The following is a 22,706-nucleotide window of genomic DNA, read 5'->3' as shown; positions in this document are numbered from 1 at the left end:
TTAACTGCCAGGTCCTGCATATTAAAAGCTCTTTCCTTGAGATTCTCTCTCTCTTCTTGCACATCACTAAAAGCCGCAATAAGAAGGCAGGCAGCACCTTCAACTTGCAGGATGGACATTCCTTTGCTAGATCACTTCATTGATTAGGTACATTTTCTACTTTCCACGTAACTTCAGGCAACAGTGTTGCTACAGTTATGCCACTACATAACAAGGATCTCCCTCCTCCAGTTTCCAATAATTTTTACCTCATTTTCCTAAAAGTCCTCACCCACAGGTTAAGATCATAAAGCTTCTGGTAATAATTTCATCAAGGTATTTTAGGCCTCCACTAGGACTCTTCTCAAAGCTCACTGCATAGGTGCAAACCCACACTCCCATTGAGGCTTTTGTTATGTCAGCACCCAACTTTTGGGTGCCCAAATCTGGATTAGGTATCTGCTGCTGTGCAACAACCTGCCCCAAACCTAGTGGATCACACCAAATGTTCATTACGCACACAGTTTCTGAAGCCTGGGAATCCAGAAGATGCTTGACAGTGTGGTTCTGGGTCACAGACTCTCATGAGGTTGCAGCGAGTGTCGACTGTCCCATGCTTGCAGTCTCTGAAGCTGTGACTGGAGCTGCAGGGTACACTTCCAAGGTTACTCGTGGTTGTGGGCAGGAAGCTTCAGTTCCTTGCCACCTGGGCCTCCCCATAGGGCATTCTTATGACATGGTTTTGCCCAGAGTGATTAGAGATAAAGAGAGAGAGAGTGCAACAGAGTGACCAAGATGGAAGTCATAATGTATTTTATCTGGAAGCAACATGCCATTATTTCTGCTGTATGTCACACAGACCAACCCTGGTACAGCATGGGAGAAGACACTCAAGGCTGTGACTATCAGGAGGTGGGATTCTTGGGGGTCCGTCTTGGAGGACAAAATGTATTTGGCACATACAGGCTCATGGTTATGAGGTCATCATTTTGCCTTTCTGGTTAATGCTTTTGATAAGATTAATAATGCCAACTGGTAGTGGCTGGATTGTGTCTCTCTAAATTCAAACATTGATGTCCCAACTCCTAGTACCTCAGGATGTGACCATATTTAGAGATGGGAGTCTTGAAAGAGGTGATTCAGTTAAAATGAAGCTGTAGAGTGGGGCCCTAATGCAATATGACAGTATTCTTATAAGAAGAAGGACACCAGGGGTGTGGGTGCATGGATGGATAGCCATGAGAGGTAGCAAGGGGGGTGGCCATTACAAACCAAGGAGAGGCTCAAAGAAAACCAACCCTTTGGGAACCTTGATCTTGAACTTCCAGCCCCCAGAACTGTGAGAAAATAAATTTCTGTTGTTTAAGGCACTCAGTCTGTGGTATTTTGTCATGGCAGCCCCAGCTAAGTAATATAACAACCTTTTGAGAGATATCTGAAAATATCTTGCTGTTTCCCAACACACATTTACTCATTGTTTACTTTTGAAAATCTTTTAAAATATCATTTTTTGTTTTGATGTGTATAGTTATACATCAATGCATATAATTAGATTTGTTTCTATACACAATGTGTAATCTAATCTAATCTGAGAGTCTGTGCTTTTACTAGGAGGATTGAAACCTCTTTCATTTCATATTATAGCCCATTTTAAATCTAATCTCCCACTTTCCAGAGGTGGGAGCTGGAGGGATTTAAGGCTCTCTAGGATGAAAATGTATCAAAAGCTGCCTCTCCACTGCTTAAGGGATCATATTGTAATGGAAATGTTGTTTTCAAGGAATTACCAGATCAACTCAGTTCAAGATCAAAGCATTAATCGTCTGGGGCCAGAGAGAGGGGTCTTGAATTGAGCCAAATTAGAAGAGACAAAGGGGATATCACAATTAATGGGAAACAGATTTAGGGAAGCAATCCCGGAGAAATTCTCAAACCAAGGAGCAATTCGCAGTGGGAACTTTTTAAACAGCTCTCCTGGCCTTGGTGTGGGTTCACTTAAAGGAGCTGCACTGGAGTGTCTTTGAGTCTCCTAAGAACGTGCTTTCTGATTTGTTCTTTGCTTTGCTCTGATTACACAAACTTCTGACCACTTGTTTATCTTCACTGCTTTGTCTGCTGCAGTGATTTGGAAAACAAGCATTCTGTGTTCAGTAGTTATGTTAGCTTTCAATTTAATAAAACATATATTTTAACCTATGTTTCTCTAATTACTAAAGTCAGAACAAAACAAGGTCTTTTGCTTACCCTGTAATTAATGTAAGAAATTCAGTATGTTTTTACTTTGTCTTTCATCTTACCTTAAAAAATAGTATAGACTATTACAGAACCAGTTTATCAAGTTTTTTTAAAAATCATGTTTTTTTCCAAAAAAAATATATTTTTAGCTTCCGTATTATTTTTTGAGACAGGGTCTCTCTCTGTTGCCCAGGCTGGAGTGCAGTGGTGTCATCTTGGCTCACTGCAACCACTGCCTCCCAGGCTCAAGAGATTGTCCTGCCTCAGCCTCCTCAGTAGCTGGTACTACAGGAATGTGCTGCCACACCTGGCTAATTTCTTTGTATTTTTTGTAGAGATGTGGTTTTGCCATGTTGCCCAGGCTGGTCTCCTGAGCTCAAGCAATCTGCTTGCCCTGGCCTCCCGAAGTGCTGGAATTGCAGGCATGAGCCACCACGCCCAGCCAATTTTGTGACTATTTTTAAAAAACATATAGTATTGGCTTCACGGGACTGCCAATCCTTTTATATCTTGACTTCCTTATTTTAGAGTTATTCATTTTGATTCTTTTTTCTGTCCTATGGAGTAAATTTTAAGATAACTTTTTAAGGAAGGCTATATTAGTGAAATTGCTTCTGATTCTTAGATATCTAAAAATATCTTTCCATTGCCTGTACTCAGGGATTAAATTTGGCTTGGAATATTATGCTTAGATCATGAAGTTTCCTCTTTAGAGGAGTACTTATTCCTCAATTTGGAGCTAGTGAATGACAGCAGCTAGCCTAATTTTTTCTGTTTTTGAGTAAACTATTATTTTCTGTCTTGTTGCTCACATTCTGTTCTCTTTATTCTAGATTTTTCATCTATGTCCAAGTGTAAGTCTTTTTTTTTCCATTAGCATAATGGAAACGAAGGAAATTCTTTTTCTACTATGTTTGTGATTATTATTTCTGCTCCTTTTGTCCCAGCACTTCCAGGAATATTTGTTATCCATAGGTTAGATTTCTATCATTTCACTCTGCTTGTTTTCTTCTCTTACCGTTTTGTCTCTAGCCTTTTCTTCTACAGTCTTCGAAAACAGTTTACAGATTGCATTTTCTCCCTTGTTAATTCTGCTCTTCACCGCAACTGTAGCATTTTTCCTTTTGGATATACCTATCTCTTATTTTGGCTGGCTCCATGTTTGATATGTGGAGGATATGTGGAGTGATTTAAAGCCACCTGAATGCATTCGTGGGGTCTGGCAGAGCCTCACCTCAGATCTATGCCTGGGGGAAAAATTAATTTACACAATTCCTAGCCTGGCTTCCTGCAGGTTCTCATCCAGTGTGGCTTTGTTCCATGAGGGTGGATCTTGGCTGCTTTCTGCTTCCAGGGCACTTCTGTTTCCAAAGCATTTCCTAAGAGAATATCCATTCCCATGTACCATCCATCCTCTTCTCTTCTACCCCTGCTGTGTTGTACTAGGAGACATGACCTTGACATTCATATAAAAAGGGGTGAACTGGAGGGGGAGAATTGCAGGAATCCAATTCTGGCCAGCTTGGAACCTAATTCCCATGCAGAAGGAGAGAAGCAACCTGGACTCTGGTTATGGCAGCCCTGAGCCCTGGCCTGGACATAGAGTAGGAGCAGTAAAGCCTTCTCCTGGGGTTCCATTGACTATTCTGTGCTGGATCAGAAGATGAAACAGATATTGCTAGGGTGGACAGTGATCCCTCAAACTAACCCCACTGGCACTGTACTTGGTGGAAATTTCCTCTAGATTTCTATCAACGCTGACACAAGGTTCTATGCTTTTGCAGAGCTTCATAGGTATTTTAATAGGAGATAGAATGCATCTTAGACTAACCCAATGTTAATTTTTACATATGCCTGAGGCAGTTCCCCTCCCTGTCTTAGAGAACAATGTACTCTTTATACATATAAAACAATGATTTTTCAACTTTGATAAGGGCTGAAAATTACACCACTCATCAACTCCCATGGCAGCCACATGATGCCTGCAGGTGGAATTCTACAAGATGACACAAAGAGGGTTAAATAGAAGCATCCTGGCCTCCAGAGCAAGCAACGGTGTCAGGCAAAATGGCCTGTAGGAACTCTAGCCACTTCCAGGAGCTTGTCATTAAGCTGACTCATCCTCTACTAAACTTAACAACAGTTCACCAGCAAGGATATCCCTTAAACACATGTCAAAAGGAAAAATATAACACAGTGTATCTTTACCTTATAATAAATTCTGGCCACCAAACCCCGCTGAAGAACCCTTTCACGAAATTTCACTGCTTTCAACAGAAAGGCGAGATTATCAACTGTGTCCATGTTAAATGCCAGGAAACTGAAAGAAAATCACAGTGACTATCATTATTATTTTGGCCTCACCAAGAATTTCATTTGAAAGAAATAGAGTGGGTTTGTTTTTTAAAAATATTTTTTTCTATAGAAAAATAGTGTCAATAGACATAATCTCCCCATCCCATCTCTCATTGACTGTATTCATAATTCTTTTCAGTAATCTTAGCTCTAGTTTATTCTAGGTGGTTGTCCTTGTGGTATAGGGATGATTTGGTTTCCTAATTTTTCCACTTACTAGTGTATTATAAGTAGTGTTCAATATTTTACATAGTCTTTCTTAGTTAATAGCAATTTCTGTCAAGTATAATCAACCATTATACAATTCATGTATAACTCAATCATTATACAATTCTTTTTTTTTTTTTTTTTTTTTTTTTTTTGAGACAGAGTCTCACTCTGTTTCCCAGGCTGGAGTGCAGTGGCACGATCTCGGCTCACTGCAACCTCCACCTCCTGGGTTCAAGTGATTCTCATGCCTCAGCTTCCTGAGTAGCAGGGATTACAGGCATGTGCCACTGTGCCTGGCTAATTTTTGTATTTTTAGTAGAGACAGGGTTTCACCATATTGGCCAGGCTGGTCTTGAACTGCTGACTTCAAGTGATCTGCCCACCTCAGCCTCCCAAAGTGCTGGGATTACAGGCATGAGCTACTGTGCCTGGCCCCCATTATGCAATTCTGTCAATTGAGTTTATAATAATAACTCAACCACTATACAGCTCTATCAAGTGAGTTTATAATAATAACCACTGCTGGGCATTTATTATAATTATTATAATTGGATATTAATAATCAAATATATCTGTTACAAAATATCAATGAATAATATTAAATATATTATATATCAGGAATTGTGCTCATTATCTGCTGTGAATTATTCAATTTTCTCGATAATTCTAGAATACTATAATTATCCAATGTAGAGTTCAGGAAACTGAGGCTCAGCAAGATTTGGTAACTTGCTCAAGGTCACACAGGCAGAACTCAGTCAAGCTCAGGTTTTGTTGGGGAACATCAGCATTTAAAGCAAGAGGCACCCCGGAGGGAAGTGAGAGGGCTGTGTGCAAGCACAGGGGAGGGTGTGCTACAGAGATGGTGGCTTTCTTCAGCAGGCAGCAATTCCCATCTTTCCCATTTGGCAAATGAGGAAACTGAGGCACAGAGGAGTTAAGAGATGTAAGCACAGACTCGAAACAACCAAGTTCACAATTAAAAGCTCGTGAGCTTTTCATCATGAAACTCTCTATTCATGCCAATTTTATGGCCCCACCATGAACCTTTAGATAACCTAGACAAGCAGGGGAAGGGTTAATTCACACTTAGGGTTTCCCATAGCACAGCCACCTCTTGCCCTCCCCTTTCCCCACTTCCTGAGGAAGTAAGTTATTATAAGACTCAAATAACTTAAATTCATATTAACTAAAAATAAAAAACCCAAGTGGCTGTTGTTGCTTAATCAGAAGGTACGAGAGAAACGTTAAGAAGCAATTGATGCAGTGCTTTTGAGATGCCAAGTGCTGAATTAATAATCACCCTCCATTTAGACAGGGAAGAGGAAAGTATTTACATGCCAATTACCAGGACATTTAAAAGATGTAAACGTTTATTCTGAATCTGGGCTTTAAGAAGTTTGGGTTTCTGCCTCAGTCTATTTAATGAAAGATGTAAAAAGCTTTCATATATTATTGAAAAGTATGTTTTAGTCATTCCAGGGGCTGGTACTGGAAATTAGCTTCCCTGGAATTCAGACTGTAGAACATGTTTGTCCACCTGAGACTGTGAACTGCATGTGCTGCAGGAAGGGGATCTCACCCACTCGCTGAGTCATGTGAGTCACATGTCATGTAGGTCTAGGAGCCTGCCCAGTGCAGTAGAGTGTGCAGACTTTCTTTAAAAATAGAAACATTGCTAAAGGCAACCTCCTTGTAACTGTGTATTTTACAAGAAGATCCAAATGACTCTATTTTTAAATAAAGTTTAAATTAAATTAAAATATGTATCGTTAGACATCAGGGAAATGCAAACGGAAACCATGGTGAGGTAGCATTATACATCCACCAGAATGACTACAATTAAGTACACTGACATCAAGTGTTGCCGAGGATCTGGAGAAACCAGAACTCTCATGCTTGCTGATGGGAGTGTAAAATGGTGAAATCTCTTTGCAAAATGTTGTCACAGTTTCTGATAAAACTAAATGAACACATACCCTATGATCTAGCAGTTTCACTCCTACTAATTGCCTAAGAGAAATAAAAACATATGTTCACAAAAAAGGTTACATAAGAATGCTCATAGCAGTTCTACTCACAGAAGTGAAAAACGGCAAACATCCCAGGTGTCTATTCATCCATAAGAGAATGATTCTACTATATTCATAAAGTAAAATACTACAATAATGAAAAGAAACAAACTAATACACACAACAACATGGGTGAATGTCAAAAAGTATTATGCCAATTTCACGAGGCAGCTACAAAAGAGTACATACTGCCTGGTTCTGTTTATGTGAAGTTCTAATACAGAAAAACTAATCTGTGGTGGGAAAATATCAGAAGAGTGGCTGTATCTGGGTAGTGAGATTGACCAAGAAGGGGCATGAAAGAACTTTCTGGAGTGATGATCTATATCTTAATATGAGTTTGGTTACATAGGTTTATGCATTTGTCAAAACTCAGTGAATGTACACTTCAGATGTGTGCATTTTATTGTATGTAAATTCTATATAAGAAGAACTATAACTAAATATGTAACTGTAGTTAATGATGCTTATGCTAAATTATTTAGAAATGTGCTGATGTCTACAGTTTATTTTGAAACGGATCAAAAAGAGAAGGTGAATGGATGGGTGAGTTCCATACATAGATCCATAGATATGATAGTGATATGGCAGGTACAGCAATAGGTTAATAGAATCTCCATGGTTTGTACATAAATGCTTCCTGTAAAATTATTTCAACTTTGCTGAATATGTGTAAATTTTACAGCATAATGTAGAAAAACATGTTGGGTGCAAGGCAAAATCTTGACTTTCCTGGACACCTACCACCACCTCCTAAAGGTCCACAGGCTGATGAGAGCGGGAGGGGCCCCAGTGGCAGGCTTCCATGCAGGAGGGAGAGAGGCAGCTCTTGCAGGGACAAGCCAGAGCTGAATGGGGCTATCTGCAGAGCCAGGTACAACCCCCTTTCAGAGCCACTTCCTTCCAGGGCTCTTCTCCCTGCCATGCTCCACCTGCCTTACCTAGTCCCATGGAGGCTTTTCAGTACCATGACTGACTCCTCCCAGGCCGAAATGAGGGGTAGTTACTGTGCGGACAAATGGGTGCCCACTGGAGGGATTTAAGGGTACCAGGAAGTTCTCAGCCCATCTTTCCTCAGGTCCCCACCTGCTCAAGAGTACTTTTCTCAGGGCTGTCACTATGCCTACCATCCTACTGCTCTCGGAGTGCAGACTCCATGAAGGCAGAGCCCCTAGTAACTGCTGATCACCAATGCTTAGAGAAGTGCCCGGTACACAGTGAGTGCTGAAAACACGTTGATGACAAAGGCTTTCCTTCATATAAAAGTCAGAGTAAGTAAAGTTTTGGGATTTAAGTAGATAAACACAGAGACTGAATCAGTAAAACCTAGATGTGTGGGAGACAGATGTATACTGTTTTGGAGGTTAATAACTGAGACAAAAATAAATGGACTGGAACTTTCCAAATATTTACATTTGGAATACTGCCTTTGGCACATCTCAACTCTGTGCTGGAAAATGTGCTAGGGATATAGATTTGCATATGGGTGAGAGCATGTCATGCTTCCAAAATGATGGAAACAAGCCCTGCTCTGCTATCTGAAAAAGAAATGAAAGGGCAGATGATTTGCGGCCAGTTGGGGAACAAGTTTCCTGCAAGGATGGAACTGATTCTGGTGGGGAGTTGTACTATTCTTTCAACTCCTTAATATGCTGGGCAATTTTCAAACTAATACATTGGAGGAAAAAGCTATCCATACTATAAACTTCCTTCTCAAGAGCTAGAAATATTAGGAAGACCCACTAACTCTAGAGTATGAAGACAAATGGAGACATTAAAACTAAGAGAGACTCCAGTGAAACAGTCCTAACATGTAGGAGCTCGTGTTTTCAAGCTTTAAGATGGACCATAGTTTGAATAAACAGGGTCCTGAGCAGCAATTAAAAAAAGAAAAAAAAAGACAGATTACAGATTTCTCAATTTCACGTCATCCCAATGGCTATAAAGAATCCCAGGCCACCATTTACTGTGTTTTCCATGTGTTTAATCAGGATTGTGAGATTCTATTTTCTAATGAATAGTTTCCTTAGAAACTAGTTCAATACTTTTGGTTTCAGGGACCAATAATCTCATTCCAAAAAAAAATAATTAAAAAATACACAAAAGAAAAAAGCATAATAAGCTCTCTAAAAGTATAATATAGGAGACAATACATTCATGAGCATAAATCAATGAAATAGAAAACAAAGGTATGACAGAAAGGATCAAAGGGAAAAATTAGTTGTTTGAAAAATAACAATAAACCAGTCAAACATCTGATGAGATTGAGCAACAACAACAAAGAAAGGAGAAAGCACAAGAAGCCATTTGAGGAATGACAAATGAGACACAACTACAGATCTAGCAGAAGTTAAAAAGGTAATGATAGAATAGTACACATAAAAACTTACACCAATAAAATCAAAACCAAGTGAATAAATTCCTAGAAAAATACAATTACTTAAACTGACATGAAAAGAGAAGCCCAGTCTTTAAACAATTAAGCTAATTAAATAGTTTACTCACCAAGCCCAGATTATTTTCAAATTTGATGAATTATCAAATTCTTTCACAGAATAAGAAACCACTCCCCCCAAAATAACTCTATGAGAGCTGTAAAACTTTTGACATAAATCTAAATCAGGCATGTACAAGAACGGAAAACTATAAATATACAATCTCCTCCCCCTAAAAAATACTAACAAGCCAAATCCAGGAAAATATAAATATGATAATACAGCATAACAAAATTGAGTGTTTCTTAAGCATGAAAGGGTAGTTTAACATTAGATGATCTGCAAAAATTATTCACCAAACTAACAAAATGAAGAAGAAATATATGATCATTTCAACAGATGCAGAAAAATATCATTTGATAAAATTAATCTGGTAATGACAAAAATACATTTAAAATGTATAAGCTTCTTTAGGAAGTAAAGTGCTTCTATCAAAAACTTCAGCACTCCAGCCTGGAAGACAGCATAAGACCCTGTCTCTAACATAATAAATAAAATCAGCAATAAGACAAAAGAACACCTTGTAAGATGGCTTCTATTCAAATTGTGTTGGTGGTCCTAGCTCTTGCTGTGAGACATGAAAAGAATAAAATAAATAACAGTTGGAAAGGAAGAAATAAAAATTTATAATTTGCAAATTAGTGTCTATGGAAAAAACCTCCAAAGAATCTACAGACACATTTAAAAGAAATTTCTTTACAGTCAGATTTATAAAAAAAAGCCAATTGTATGTATAATAAATCATTAACTATAAAAATCATAATTTAAAAATATTCTTTTAACGACAAAATTATAAAGTAACTAGTAATAAACCTATGAAAGGATATACTATGTATGGAAAAAATTATAGAACCCTGAGGGACACTTTGAAGATGAAAATCTTTGAGAGGAAGACCTGCTTCATAAATGTCAATTTTCTGCAAATCTATAGATTTAATATATTTTCAAAGAAACTTTCAGCAGGTTTGCAGGCCTGTGGTAAAATACAAATAACAAAACATTTACCATTTTAATTTTATTTATTTATTTTTTTGAGACGAAGTTTCACTCTTGTTGCCCAGCCTGGAGTGCAATGGCACAATCTCGGCTCACTGCAACCTCCACTTCCTGGGTTCAAGCAATTCTCCTGCCTCAGCCTCCCAAGTAGCTGGGATTACAGGCATGTGCCACCACGCCTGGCTAATTTTATGTTTTTAGTAGAGATGGGGTTTCACCATGTTGCCCAGGCTGGTCTCAAACTCCTGACCTCAGGTGATCCACCCGTCTCAGCCTCCCGAAGTGCTGATACACGCATGAGCCACTGTGTCCAGCCCATTTTGACTATTTGTAAGTGTACAGCTCAGTGGTATTAAGTACGTTCACATTGTTGTACAACCATTACCACTATTCTTCTCCACAACGTTTTCATCTTCCCAAACTGAAACTCTGTACCTATGAAACAATAACTACCCTTTCTCTCCTCTTCTTAGCCCCTGGGAACCAATACTCTACTTTCCATCTCTACAAATTTGACTACTCTAGGTATGTCATGTAAGTACAATCCTACAATATTCATCCTTTGTTTTATTTCTAAGAAACTTGACAAACTGATTACAAAACTTACATGAAATGGCCAAAGATCCTGAACAGCCAACCCAATTCTGAATTACATTTCTGATATAATAATGTAATATAATACTATAGTAATATTTTATTATAAAGCCACAGTAATTATAACAGTGTATTGTTGGATCAAAAATATACAAAGAGACTAGGAACAAAATAGCCCCAAGACAAACTCTCAAATAGATGGAGATTTAATAAATGCCAAAGAGACCTTGCAGGTTACTAGGAAAGAATGTCCAATTCAGTAAATGGTGCCGGAACAACTGACTGTCCCCAAAGGAGAAAAATAAAATTAGATCCCTTCCTCAAACCACACATAAAAATGTGTATGGATTCAATAATTAAATGTAAAAGGTGAGACTTTCAAACTTTTAAAGATATAGATTTCACAACCTCAGAACAGATGATGCAGAAAAAGTATTGGATATAAAAGAAAAGATTGATAAGTTCGACTATAATTAATGAATTTATCTCAATCAAAAGACACGATAAAATATAAGACAAGCCACAAACATAGAAAAGATAATTATAGCATTTATAACAACAAAGGATAAAGAGCCCTTAAAAATCAGTAAGAACAAGACACACACACACACAGACACACACAATAAAAATAGGCAAAAAACATGAACAGGCATTTCACATAGGAAGAAATACAAATGGCAAACAGACATGTGAAATCATGCTCATCCTTAATAGTAATCGAGAAAATTCAGTTTAAAGTCAGGGTGAGAGATCATTTCTTATATTGTATTGACAAAAATTAAGAAGTCTGACAGTACCAAGTGTTGGTGAGAACAGAATAAGGCCCCACAAGATACATGCTGCTAATGGGGGTGTAAATTTATACAACCACCTTGAAAAATAATTTGTCACTATCTAGTAAAGTTGAACATTACTCCATAGCACAGCAATTCCATTCCTAAGTAATAGATACTGTAGGGGAGTGTTTTTCAAACAACAGATTGCAAATAACTAAAAGGTCATAAAATCATTTTAAGGGTTGGGGTCAGCATTTTTTTTTAAGCAGGGTCTCACTCTGTTGCCCAGGCTGGAGTGCAGTGGCATGATCTCAGCTCACTGCAACCTCTGCCTCCCAGGCTCAAGCGATCCTCCTGCCTCAGCCTCCCAAGCAGCTGGGACCAGAGTCATGTGCCACCATGCCTGGCTAATTTTTGTAGAGACAGGGGTCTCACCATATTGCCCAGGCTGGTCTCAAACTCCTGAGCTTGAGCAATCCTTCTGTCCTGGCCTCCCAAAGTGCTAGGATCACAGGCGTGAGCCACCATGTCTGGCTGAAATCAATATTCTGCTAAGATCAGTATTCTTTAAAAATAAAATTTAAAAATATCAGAGAGCATCATTAGTAATAAATAGGGAGGTAGCCACTGCTCCATGAACTGTTTGCTTCAGTTGCGTCTGAAGTGGAGGTCCTATGGATATGTGGGTGTCCATGGTGATTTAAAGTGTATTTCTTACTCTAAGTCATGTCAATTAAGTTTGAAAGCCCTATAAAAACTCTTGTGCACAGCCCCCAGAAAACATGTACAGGGTTTTTCATAACAGCATCATGCAAAATATCAAAAAACCATACACAACCCAAATGTCCAAGATATCAGAGATTAGGATGGGTAAGTACAGTGTGGCATATACACAGGATGGAATATTACAGAATATTGTGAAGAGGAGTTCTGCACCTATACTTAACAATTTGAATGATTCTAAGAAACAAAATATTGAGTGAAAACAAAGTTACAAAATGCTACATATATTATGCTTTATTTATAAAGCTAATAGACAATACTGAAAGATCAATACAAACAACCAAAAGCATGGATGTTGAAGCCAGACTGTCTGGGTTCAAATCTCACCTCTGCCACTCACTGGCCATGTAACCTTGAGCAAGGTACTTAACCTCTGTGCCTCAGTCTCCTCATCTGTGAAATGGAAATAAGAACTTACCTCATGGGGTTTTTAGGATTAAAACCTGTAAACTGCGTGGAACAGTGAACATGAAATAAAGAAGGAACTCAAAGAGAAAGAACAGAATGAGCAATGTTTTAGTTTTTAAGTTGGTAGTGAGCGTATGAGTATTAATTTTACATATTCACAGATTTCTTGCATATAGCAAATACTAAAAATTTCAAGCAAGAGTGAGTTATGCCAAGGCTGTATGAACTCAGGCTTCATGATAACCCACTGAAGGCAGATGATGATGGCCTGAGTAATACGTACCTGGTTCTCAGCTTGTCCCCCACAGGTTCAGCCCAGTTTTGGAGCAGGCCAAAGAGTGGTTTTTCTTCATACTGTTTGGTGTATTGGGCCAGCAGTTCCAGCCCCACAACCTGTGCAAAGAGTTTATCACTCATCAGTGTCAGCAGTGTAAAAAATGACAGTATCTTTAATACTGCAACCCAATAAGATCTATTTTTAGCAAACCCCTTGGAAGGAATCAAATACAAGACCTGATTCTTACAAGGGCCTCTATTTCCCCAAGGCAAACGTGGGGCATTTATCACACCATTCCCCATCCTTCCCTGTGGCCGACTTCACTAACTACTGACTGCTTGCTCTCCCTTCTTGCCTGTATCAGTCTCTAACACTGGCCCTGGGACCAACTGTTTTAGCTGACACTTTAGTAAAACCTGCTTGCCTTCCGTGGACCAGATGGCTGGTCTGTTCTCTTTTTCACCCCTGACATTCTCTGGTCAATTAGACCTTTGGGGAATAGTATTGAAGTGCACAAATAAAACAATCTCTATCCTCTACTTCAATCTCTATCTTCTACTTCAGCAGCTTTAAAGTTATAACTTGGGCCTAAAATACTGCATGCTCTTCTGTGGCGGTTCAAAGAAGATGTCCATGGCTAGCCCGCTGCAGAAACTCAGCTGATGGTTAGCAACAACCACTAGACATGTGAATGAGGCCACCTCGGACCAGCGTGCCCCCACTCAGCCCCGACATGCTGCTGCCACAGCATGAATGAGCCCAGGGAGGACCAGCAGAGCAGCAGAAAAACCACGTCGTGTGAGCTTAGCCCAAACTGCTGACCTACAGAATCATAAGCTAACAAATTGTTGTCTCAAAGAACTAAGTTTTGGGGTGGTTTGTTACAAATCAATAGATAGCTGATTCATTCTCTTTCAACTATCAATTTAAGAATAGTTCTTCTTTGCTTTATATGCATGCATGTTTTTATATAGATTATATAAAATGTTATGTTTGCTTTCACTCAACAGTATATCATAAATGACATTTTTGATTTGCACTGTTATGTAGAATTCTATTTGTTTATTTACTAACCGTATACTTTTAATAAATCATAGCTAACTAAACATTTCCATTTGGTTGGATACTTAGGTTGTTTCCAGTTTTACATTGTCATAATAACCTTGATAGCAATATAAGCAGACAAATAGCATAGTCATGTTTTGTATTATTACCTGCGAATAAATCCCCATGAACTTGATTGATACAGAGGCTCTTAAAGAGGGCCACTCTGCCAATAAGAGGGATGCTGAAAACTTTCAAGGTATTTTTGCCTGGGGAAGCTTTATTGGCATTGGTGGGCAGAGCCAGGTATGAAATGCATGGGACCGTCTCAACCAACAGAGGACTGTGCCATACCCCGTGTCCTGTCAAATGCCATGTGGTAAAATACATGCAGGCAGTTAAGAGCCCTGAACTTAGTTACACCAAAGCTTTCAGGTTTTCCAAGTCCTAGGCCTATGGAAGAATTAAACTCCCCTGTTCCCTTGAAATTAGAGGTGCTTTAGGCCAGTACACAAGTGACACTGCCTCCTCTCCTTTCCCATCACCATGGCAACCTGCCATGTTCCCAGGTGTGACTGGTCCATAAGCCTAGGCATCTGCATTTGAAGCTGACACAGTAATTCTGAGTATAGATGCAGGCATCATATGTCTTGCTGTGTTCATGTTTACTTTGTTATTAAATAAATATATTTATAATATAAATAACTTGCCTTTGGTTTCCTTAAGTATTGTCTTGAATTCTTGCAATTATGTCTCTAGATAGGTTATGTGATCCGTGATTTCATTCAGGTTAGTAAAGGGAGTGTTACAAAATATTTACTGTCAAAAAGAGGGCATTAGGTCCAGTGAGATTGAGAATCACTGCATTATGGGTCAAAGAACATGTACATTTTTATGGCTGCTGCTATACAAAATAAGTGTGAGAATCAAACCCTGCCAGGATCTGGAAAAGTGGGGAAAATAAAATGACTTTATCTAGAATTAAAATTAAAATGATATAGCAATCCAGTTCCATTTCACTAACGCAATACCAGGATTAAGATTTAACTTTGCTTTTGCTAATCTATAAAATTTATGATGGCTGTAACTCTATCTCACTCTTGCTGCAGAAGCAATGTCATTCCAAGTATGAACAAATTGCTTTCTCTGATTCCCACCCCCACAGCTTTCTCTTACTCTATTTTTCTCCATAGCATTTACGGCTACCTGGTGCTACAGACCACAACTTGTTTACTGGCTTGCTGTCTTCCGGCAGCCTGGAAAGCAAGTGCCAGGGGTCAGAGTGTGTCCATCCTTGTGCCATCAGACAATGTACTGCCCAGAGCCCAGAGGCGAGGACTCACCCTTGAGTAAATGAGTAAGTACATTCCCTTCCTGTTCTCCCTATCTCATCCAATACGTCCAATTCCTTGATAATCTCCTTTAACTTCTGCCACTATTTCCACTTTTTCCATTTAAGCAACTAAAATTAGGTAGAACTAACTCACTCTAGCTAGGATTAAAATTAGAATGATACAATAATCAAGTTCAGGTGCTAAACTTAAGAAAGACAAGGGAGATAAATTTGGTTCTGGCTAACATCACAAAAGCAGATTACTCACTTTGGATCTTTGCTCCTTTTCTAGGTCATGAGACAAGGAAACGTGATTTTAAAAATGAGTTTATTTTCTGCTGTTGATGCCCCTTGGTGAAAGATTAAGTGATTGAAGCTATCAGCTACCATGGGATTTGGGCATTACAGCCTCTAGGTCCAGTACTTTATTTTATAAATTACCAGGCAGAGGCAAAGAGAAATCAGTCACCACCTAGACTGAGTGTGCAATGAAGATGTGCTTGTTTTACCTCATAGAGGTGTTCCTGAATATATTATAATATACTATGTAGTATATATGTGTGTGTGTGTGTATATATATATAATTTTTAACTCTATTTAAAAATAATTGTAGACTCACAGAAGTTGCAAAGTTAAAAGCGCATAGAATGATTCTCTCCAGCCAACACCCAGATTCCCCTAAAAAGTGATATCTTGGCCAGGCGCAGTGGCGCACGCCTGTAATCCCCGCACTTTGGGAGGCCAAGGTGGGTGGATCACCTGAGGTCAGGAGTTCAAGACCAGCCTAGCCAACATAGTGAAACCCCATCTCTACCAAAAACATTAAAAAATTAGCCGGGCATGGTGGTGCGTGCTTATAGTCCCAGTTACTCGGGAAGCAGGAGAATCACTTGAACCCGGGAGACGGAGGTTGCAGTGAGCTGAGATCACATCACTGCACTCCAGCCTGGGCAACAGAGTGAGACTCTGTCTCCAAAAATAAAAAAGTGATCTCTTACATAATAACGGTGACTATCAAAACTAAGAAATTCAAAAAAATTTTTATTTATTACATGTTTCAGTTCTAGATATTTCATTACTTAAAATGGACCTAGTAGTAGATTGTTTTGTAAAGTGAAACATTATTTTCAGCAACACAAGTGATTACATTCTCCTGTAAGCCTGGTGTTTTAGTTACTCAAGGCTTCCTTAAGACAACTTGTGATAGGTGATTGTGGGTGGTGTTTTTGTGGCTTTTCATACAGGTCTCTGGTTCTGAATGTTCTGCTGGTTCTGCCCTCTTTATTTTCATATACACCTGCTCAGGAGCCCCTTTCTTAGAACTCTAGGGTGAGTGAGCAGTCAAAACATCCATGTCTTTTCTTTTAAAAAAGGTCCCATCTGCAGGAGGAATCAAGCAAATCTACAGCCAACATTTGGAAACTATGAGTTTGGCAATTGTGCAGAATGATGACATCATCAACATGCATTTGCAATAAATATCATATACATCATGCAACATGATTATGTAACACCAATAAAAGTTATTTTTAAGGTCAAATCACTTTTCAAGGCATCTACGAAGCAACAAGCATTTCCTCACACTAAGTATTTCACTGATTTATGCTAGGTACAGTGAAACTTGGATTAAAGAGCCTAACAAGTAGAGATTGCTGCCAAAGCAGAAACACTTAGAGCCAATTATAACAGAAAAATGTGATTTCCAAGGAGATCCCACCAGATATCCATTATGAATCCAGGCAGTGGGACCATACTTGGGTTTGTACCATAGAGTGGTAGATTGACTCAAAGTGGAAGTACTTACGGCACTGGGCCCCATATCATGCTCCAAGGAGCCCTAGGTAGACTGGCTACATAATTTGGGGCCCAAAGCAAAATGAAAATGCAGGCCCCCTTCTTCAAAAATTATTAAGAATTTTATGATGATGAGAACAGAGCACTGAACCAAGCATGGTCCCTTCTGAGGGCAGGGTCCTGTACCACCGCACAAACCTCACCCCATGAAGCTGGCCCTGGCCCTAGGGGTTCCAATAGGACTGCCAGATAAAAGACAGGACACCCAATTTGTATTTGGACACCCAAATATTGCATGGGTCATACTTATACTAAAATAATATTCATGTTTACCTGAAATACAAATGTAGCTGGGGATCCTATATTTCTTTTTCCTACATCTGGCAAGCCTAGGTTCCTGAAGGGCATTTCAGGGGTCACCTATGGATATGAGAATGAAGAAAAGACCAAGTGGATGGTCTTGATTTTCCACCACCATGCATTTTAGCTCTTTACCTCTTTTAGATGCTGGACATCCCATCAAGGCAAGATTTCTTTGGGGAGAATCTTTAAAAATTCCCTGGCTAGAAGAAATAAGAGGCAGAGATGGAAGGGATGACAGAAGAAGAAGGGAGGGAAGAGGAGGGGAGGGGAATAGAGGAGAGGAGGAGAGGGGAGAGACGAGAGGAGAAGGAGCGGGGAGAGAAGAGAAGGAAGGGCAAAGGGAAGCAGAAGGACTACTTTAGCACAGAAACCAACATGTAAGCAGCTCTGAGTAATTGCTGGGCCTTAAACACGGATTTGACTTGAACCCGGGAGGTGGAGGTTGCAGTGAGCTAAGATTGCGCCACTGCACTCCAGCCTGGGCACAGAGCAAGATTCCATGTCAAAAAAACAAACAAACAAACAAACAAACCACCAAACCAAACCAAAACAAAAAAACATGGATTTGAACTTCAAACCAGGAAAGATGAATGGATCTGAAGCAGTGATTTAGACCCAGCAAAAAATCATGCACAATTCAATCAAACTTAAGAGTGGTTAGTTTTGTTGTTGTTTTCAGTTAAATCTGGACCTTCTTGGTGTCTGTTTCCAGTTAGATATAAAGTAATTTCCCCTTTCTGGTTTCCCTCCTTCCTTCCAGCTACATTTATGGAGCACTTACTATGTACAAGGCACCTACTGTTTATATTGAGTATGGGGAACATTAAAAAGATAAATAAGATATAGCCGTCCCTCGGGGTCTTCCAGTGCAGATGGAGAGATCAGCCTATGCACACACAACTATACTCAGAGGGATCTGTAAAGAACACGACAGGTACAGAAGCACAGCAAGTTAAAAGTGGATCCCTTTACTATGAGGACTGGGGAAAGCTTTATGGAACAGGAGGGCTTTTGACCTGAGCCTTAAAGAACAAATGAGCTTCATTCATTTGTTCATTCATATATACAACACCTAATAGCAGCAACTACTCATTTTCTTTGAGCATCTATCTACTAAGGCTAAGCTCTGTTCCAAACTCTTTAGATGGAATACTTAATTTAATCTTCATGACAACTTTGGGTAGTTCATGGAATCACTCACCCCATTGTCCAATAAGACAACCAAGGCCTAGAGAGGTTCAGCCAGTTGCCAGGGTCACATAGCCAGGAAGTGGTGGGGCTGGGATTTCAACCCAGAGTCCATGCTTTCAGATGGAGTTTCACTCTGTCACCCAGGCAGGAGTGCAGTGGTGCAATCTCAGCTCACTGCAACCTCCACTTCCCGGGTTCAAGCGATTCTCCTGCCTCAGCTTCCCGAGTAGCTGGGATTACAGGCGCCCGCTACCACGCCTAATTTTTGTATTTTAGTAGAGATGGGGTTTCACCATGTTGGCCAGGCTGGTCTCGAACTCCTGACCTCAAGTGATCCACCCGCCTCAGCCTCCCAAAGTGCTGGGATTACGGGCATAAGCCACTACACCCAGCCCAGAGTCCATGCTTTCAATAATTCCACACCTAAGCTGCACCTGCAGTATGCCAGGCTCTGTGTAGTCACTGGGGATACAAAGAGAATGCAGGAACCCCTGGTGTGCTGGGGGAGGGGCAAGAGCAGACAGCATGTCAGGATAATGTGATGAGATGACAGGTGAACTCAAAGCTCAGTGGGCACAGAGAGGGGCTGCACACTCACACTTGACATAAATTCTCAATCTGAGAAGGAACGGTAGCAGCAACAAAGGCTTTCAGGGCTGCGGGCAGAGCGCCTTTAGAGACACAGCAGCATGGAGAAGCCTGGGTGGCCAGGGTGTACGGCAGGAAGGGGAAGGGGCAGGGCTAGACACCAGGGCCTTGGCTGCTGTCTGAAGAGCTGCCTTTATCCAGGCACTTTGAGGAACTGAGTGACAGTGTCAGCACCTGGAGCCCAGCGTGGAGACTCAGGAGGCTGCCAGATGAGCCACCTCTGCGATTTCCTGTTAGAATTTCTGACCTGAAGCAGAGCCCACAGGCCCAGTGAGGTGGTTGTGGTTGTGTGCCCCTAAGTTAGGAAGTTTGGGGTGGTTTGCTGTGCCACAATAGACAGGAACAGGGAGCTTTTCCGGTCCCTTTCTCCCTTCTTGGGGTCTCTTCTTCCCTTCGCTTCCCATCCCACACACCTGCACCACATTACATCAGTCCCCTGCACACATTTTCACTCTCCTACCTGGAACTTGCCCAGGCTACTTCATGCCACAGTAGGGGCGTGAGCCCTGGTGTCTGGCAACCAAATCATCACCATATGCAGAACCCACAGCTTATTCTAATAGCCACAACACAGCCTTAATTGAGCCCCTACTGTGTGCTAAGTGCTCTACAGGAGTAACTGTAAGAGTCCTCCAAGGTACAGGTGATGGTCCCAGTTTTATACAGGTGAGGGCTGTAACTCTCAGAGGGGCTAAGCCCAGGATTTCACGGTTCCTCAATGTGGGTGAAACAGAGCCTGGGCTATCTGGCCATGAGGCCGCCCTGGCCTAAGCGTGTATTCTTCCTCCAGAGCTCCCTCCTTTGCAGCCTATTGTGTGCAAGGCTCTGTGGCTCACCCCATGCCAAAGACGGGTTTTGTTAGACACACCCCTCATAACCCCCATGGACATTTCACATTAAAAACAAATTATGTGCTTACCTTCTGTTGAAAACTTAGAATTTCTGCAAAGCCTGAACCAATGTTCCCCCAACGCAATGGTTAGTGGGAGCTGAGGAGAGGTTACAGCCCCCTTGGAAAGAGGCAAAGGCCCTCCGTTTGCACCAGTCCCCACGGCAATCTGAGTCTCGGGGTCTGCTACAGTTATTAAGGTACCTGCCTGGCCTTGAAGGTGATTGATTTGGTGATCCCTGTTGTGGGCCTAGTCCAAGGGTCCCATGCACATGGTATAAAGAGCCTGGGAGTGTATCCCTGCCCCGCACCCGCTGTGCTCTTCCCGTCACCATCTGTAACTGGCCCAGTGGAGTCCAGCTCAGGAGCACACCATTCCCGCAGGCAGCCGCGGCCCTCACACCCCACACAGACTTCTGGCCCAAACTTCTCACTAAAGAGGTAGAAAATGCCATTTCTCATACAGCTGGGCCACAGGCACCGTCCTGGCCAATGGGACCTATGAGGAATTCAGCTGAAGGTTTCTGGGGAAGGTTTTCCCTTGTGCTGTCTTCCCCAGAATTGCGGCAGCTGTTTTAAGACACTGATGAGACAATCCAGAAATCACTCCAGTGTCAGTGGAACTGGATGCTGGACAGAAGCAAGGGACTCAAGGGCAGACAGGCCCCAGCTGTGGGGTCACCAAGGAGCATGGTTGGTGTTCTTATGGTTTCAGCCACTTTAGATGGGTATTTATTACACGCAGACAAACGTGTCCTGACTGCTAACCCCAGTAGTGACTGGGTCTGAACAGAACTCAGGGAAGTGGATGTGTCCACCTTCCCTAGCGCAGGGCCGGCTGTTGTTCCCCAGTGTTTTCCCATCGCATTCTCACCTCCCCTGGGCTCCCTCTACCCCGCACTCACCCCCATACTGCCCTCATTTCCAGCAAGCTTCCTCACGTGCCTGTGTGTGTGTCAGCCCCTCCCAACACCCAAGCCCTGATGACAACAACAAACTGTCCAGTGTCGCCGGAATACATGTTACTTGTGGAATTTTTTTCAATTGAAAAGAGAAAGTAACTTGTCTTAAATCTGTGACAAAATAAAGAATGAAATGGCAATGGGCAGAATGTTAAAAAAGAAATTCTACTTAGTTTGTTACAACTTGAGCACCGTGCAAACCCTTTCTGAAAGAAAAACAATTCTCCTTAACCCCCAATGTTGATTTAAGTTGTTTCAAATTATAACGTTACTCAAACATGTTCAAACATAAAACTAGATATAAACACCTTATGTTTATAGCTCTTGTTCAACTCTAAACTATGAAATTAAATACAAGCAAAACTACAAAACCAATAAGATTCAAATCAACAGCCCTAATAACATGTGACAGACTGTGTTTTGCAGCATGAACTTGTTTTTTTCCAGCCTGTGCCAGTTCCTTTGGGGGAGTTATACCCACACCTCTGAGGGCTGGGCAAAGAGATCCCTCTGCCACACTTCTCTGTGGTCTGTAAAACTCTCTGCTATGGTTTGAATGTGTCTCCTCCAAAATTTAGGTGTTGCCAACATAATAGTATTAAAAGTTGGAGACGTTCAGGGGTGATTAGGCCATAAGGGCTCCTTCCTTGTGGATGGGATTAGGTGCCTTTAGAAAAGGGCTTGATGGACTGAGTTCACCCCTTTCTCCCCTTCTGCCTTCTGCCATGTGAGGACACAATATTCAAGGTGCCATATTGGAAGCGGAGAGTAGCTCTCACCAGAGGCCAGCATCTTCATCTTGGACTCCCCAGCCTCCAGAACTGTGAGAAAGAAAGTCTGTTTTTTATCAATTACTTAGTGGTATTCTGTTACAGAAGAAGACATGGACTAAGATACCTCTTCAAGCAGCAAGCACATCATACCAATCTTCAGCCTCCACTAAACACAGATTTGTAAATCATAGAAAACCTACATCTGTTCTTTCCTCATTGGTTCCTGGTCATCAAGAAGGTGTTCTCTGGTGCTGATGGGCTTAGCAATGCAAGACAAAGGCCAGAATCCCCATGGCAATCTCTGGTTATATGGTTGTTATCCTGATGATCTGTGTATACTATTTAGACTATATCTGTTTAGATGATCATCAAAATTAAGACACAAAATTAATACATTCTGTTAAGAACTCATAGTCCCCAATTTGAAAAACTATATTAAAAATCAAATTCTGGGGAGCAGAGAAGAAAAGACAAACAAAGGCCCCAGATCCAGAAGGCTCCCTTTCTCCAGAATCTCACACATGGAGTC

General features: G+C 40.9%; 1 protein-coding gene across 1 annotated transcript in view; it reads right to left on the bottom strand.

Annotated features, from left to right (window-relative positions):
* The window catches only part of ACOXL (acyl-CoA oxidase like), a 405,131-nt gene that overhangs the window by 128,017 nt on the left and 254,408 nt on the right, over positions 1-22,706 (bottom strand). The window contains exons 18-20 of the mRNA XM_054475660.2: positions 17,685-17,771; positions 13,187-13,296; positions 4,423-4,534 (exon numbers count right to left, since the gene is read on the bottom strand). Coding sequence (XP_054331635.1) covers positions 4,423-4,534; positions 13,187-13,296; positions 17,685-17,771 — 309 coding nt within the window. The remainder of the gene's footprint in view (positions 1-4,422; positions 4,535-13,186; positions 13,297-17,684; positions 17,772-22,706) is intronic.

Source organism: Pongo pygmaeus, chromosome 12 (genome assembly GCF_028885625.2).
Source record: "Pongo pygmaeus isolate AG05252 chromosome 12, NHGRI_mPonPyg2-v2.0_pri, whole genome shotgun sequence".
NCBI classification, from domain to species: Eukaryota; Metazoa; Chordata; class Mammalia; order Primates; family Hominidae; genus Pongo; species Pongo pygmaeus.
Note: the sequence above shows the minus strand (reverse complement) of the source record. Positions and strands in the feature narration are given on the sequence as shown.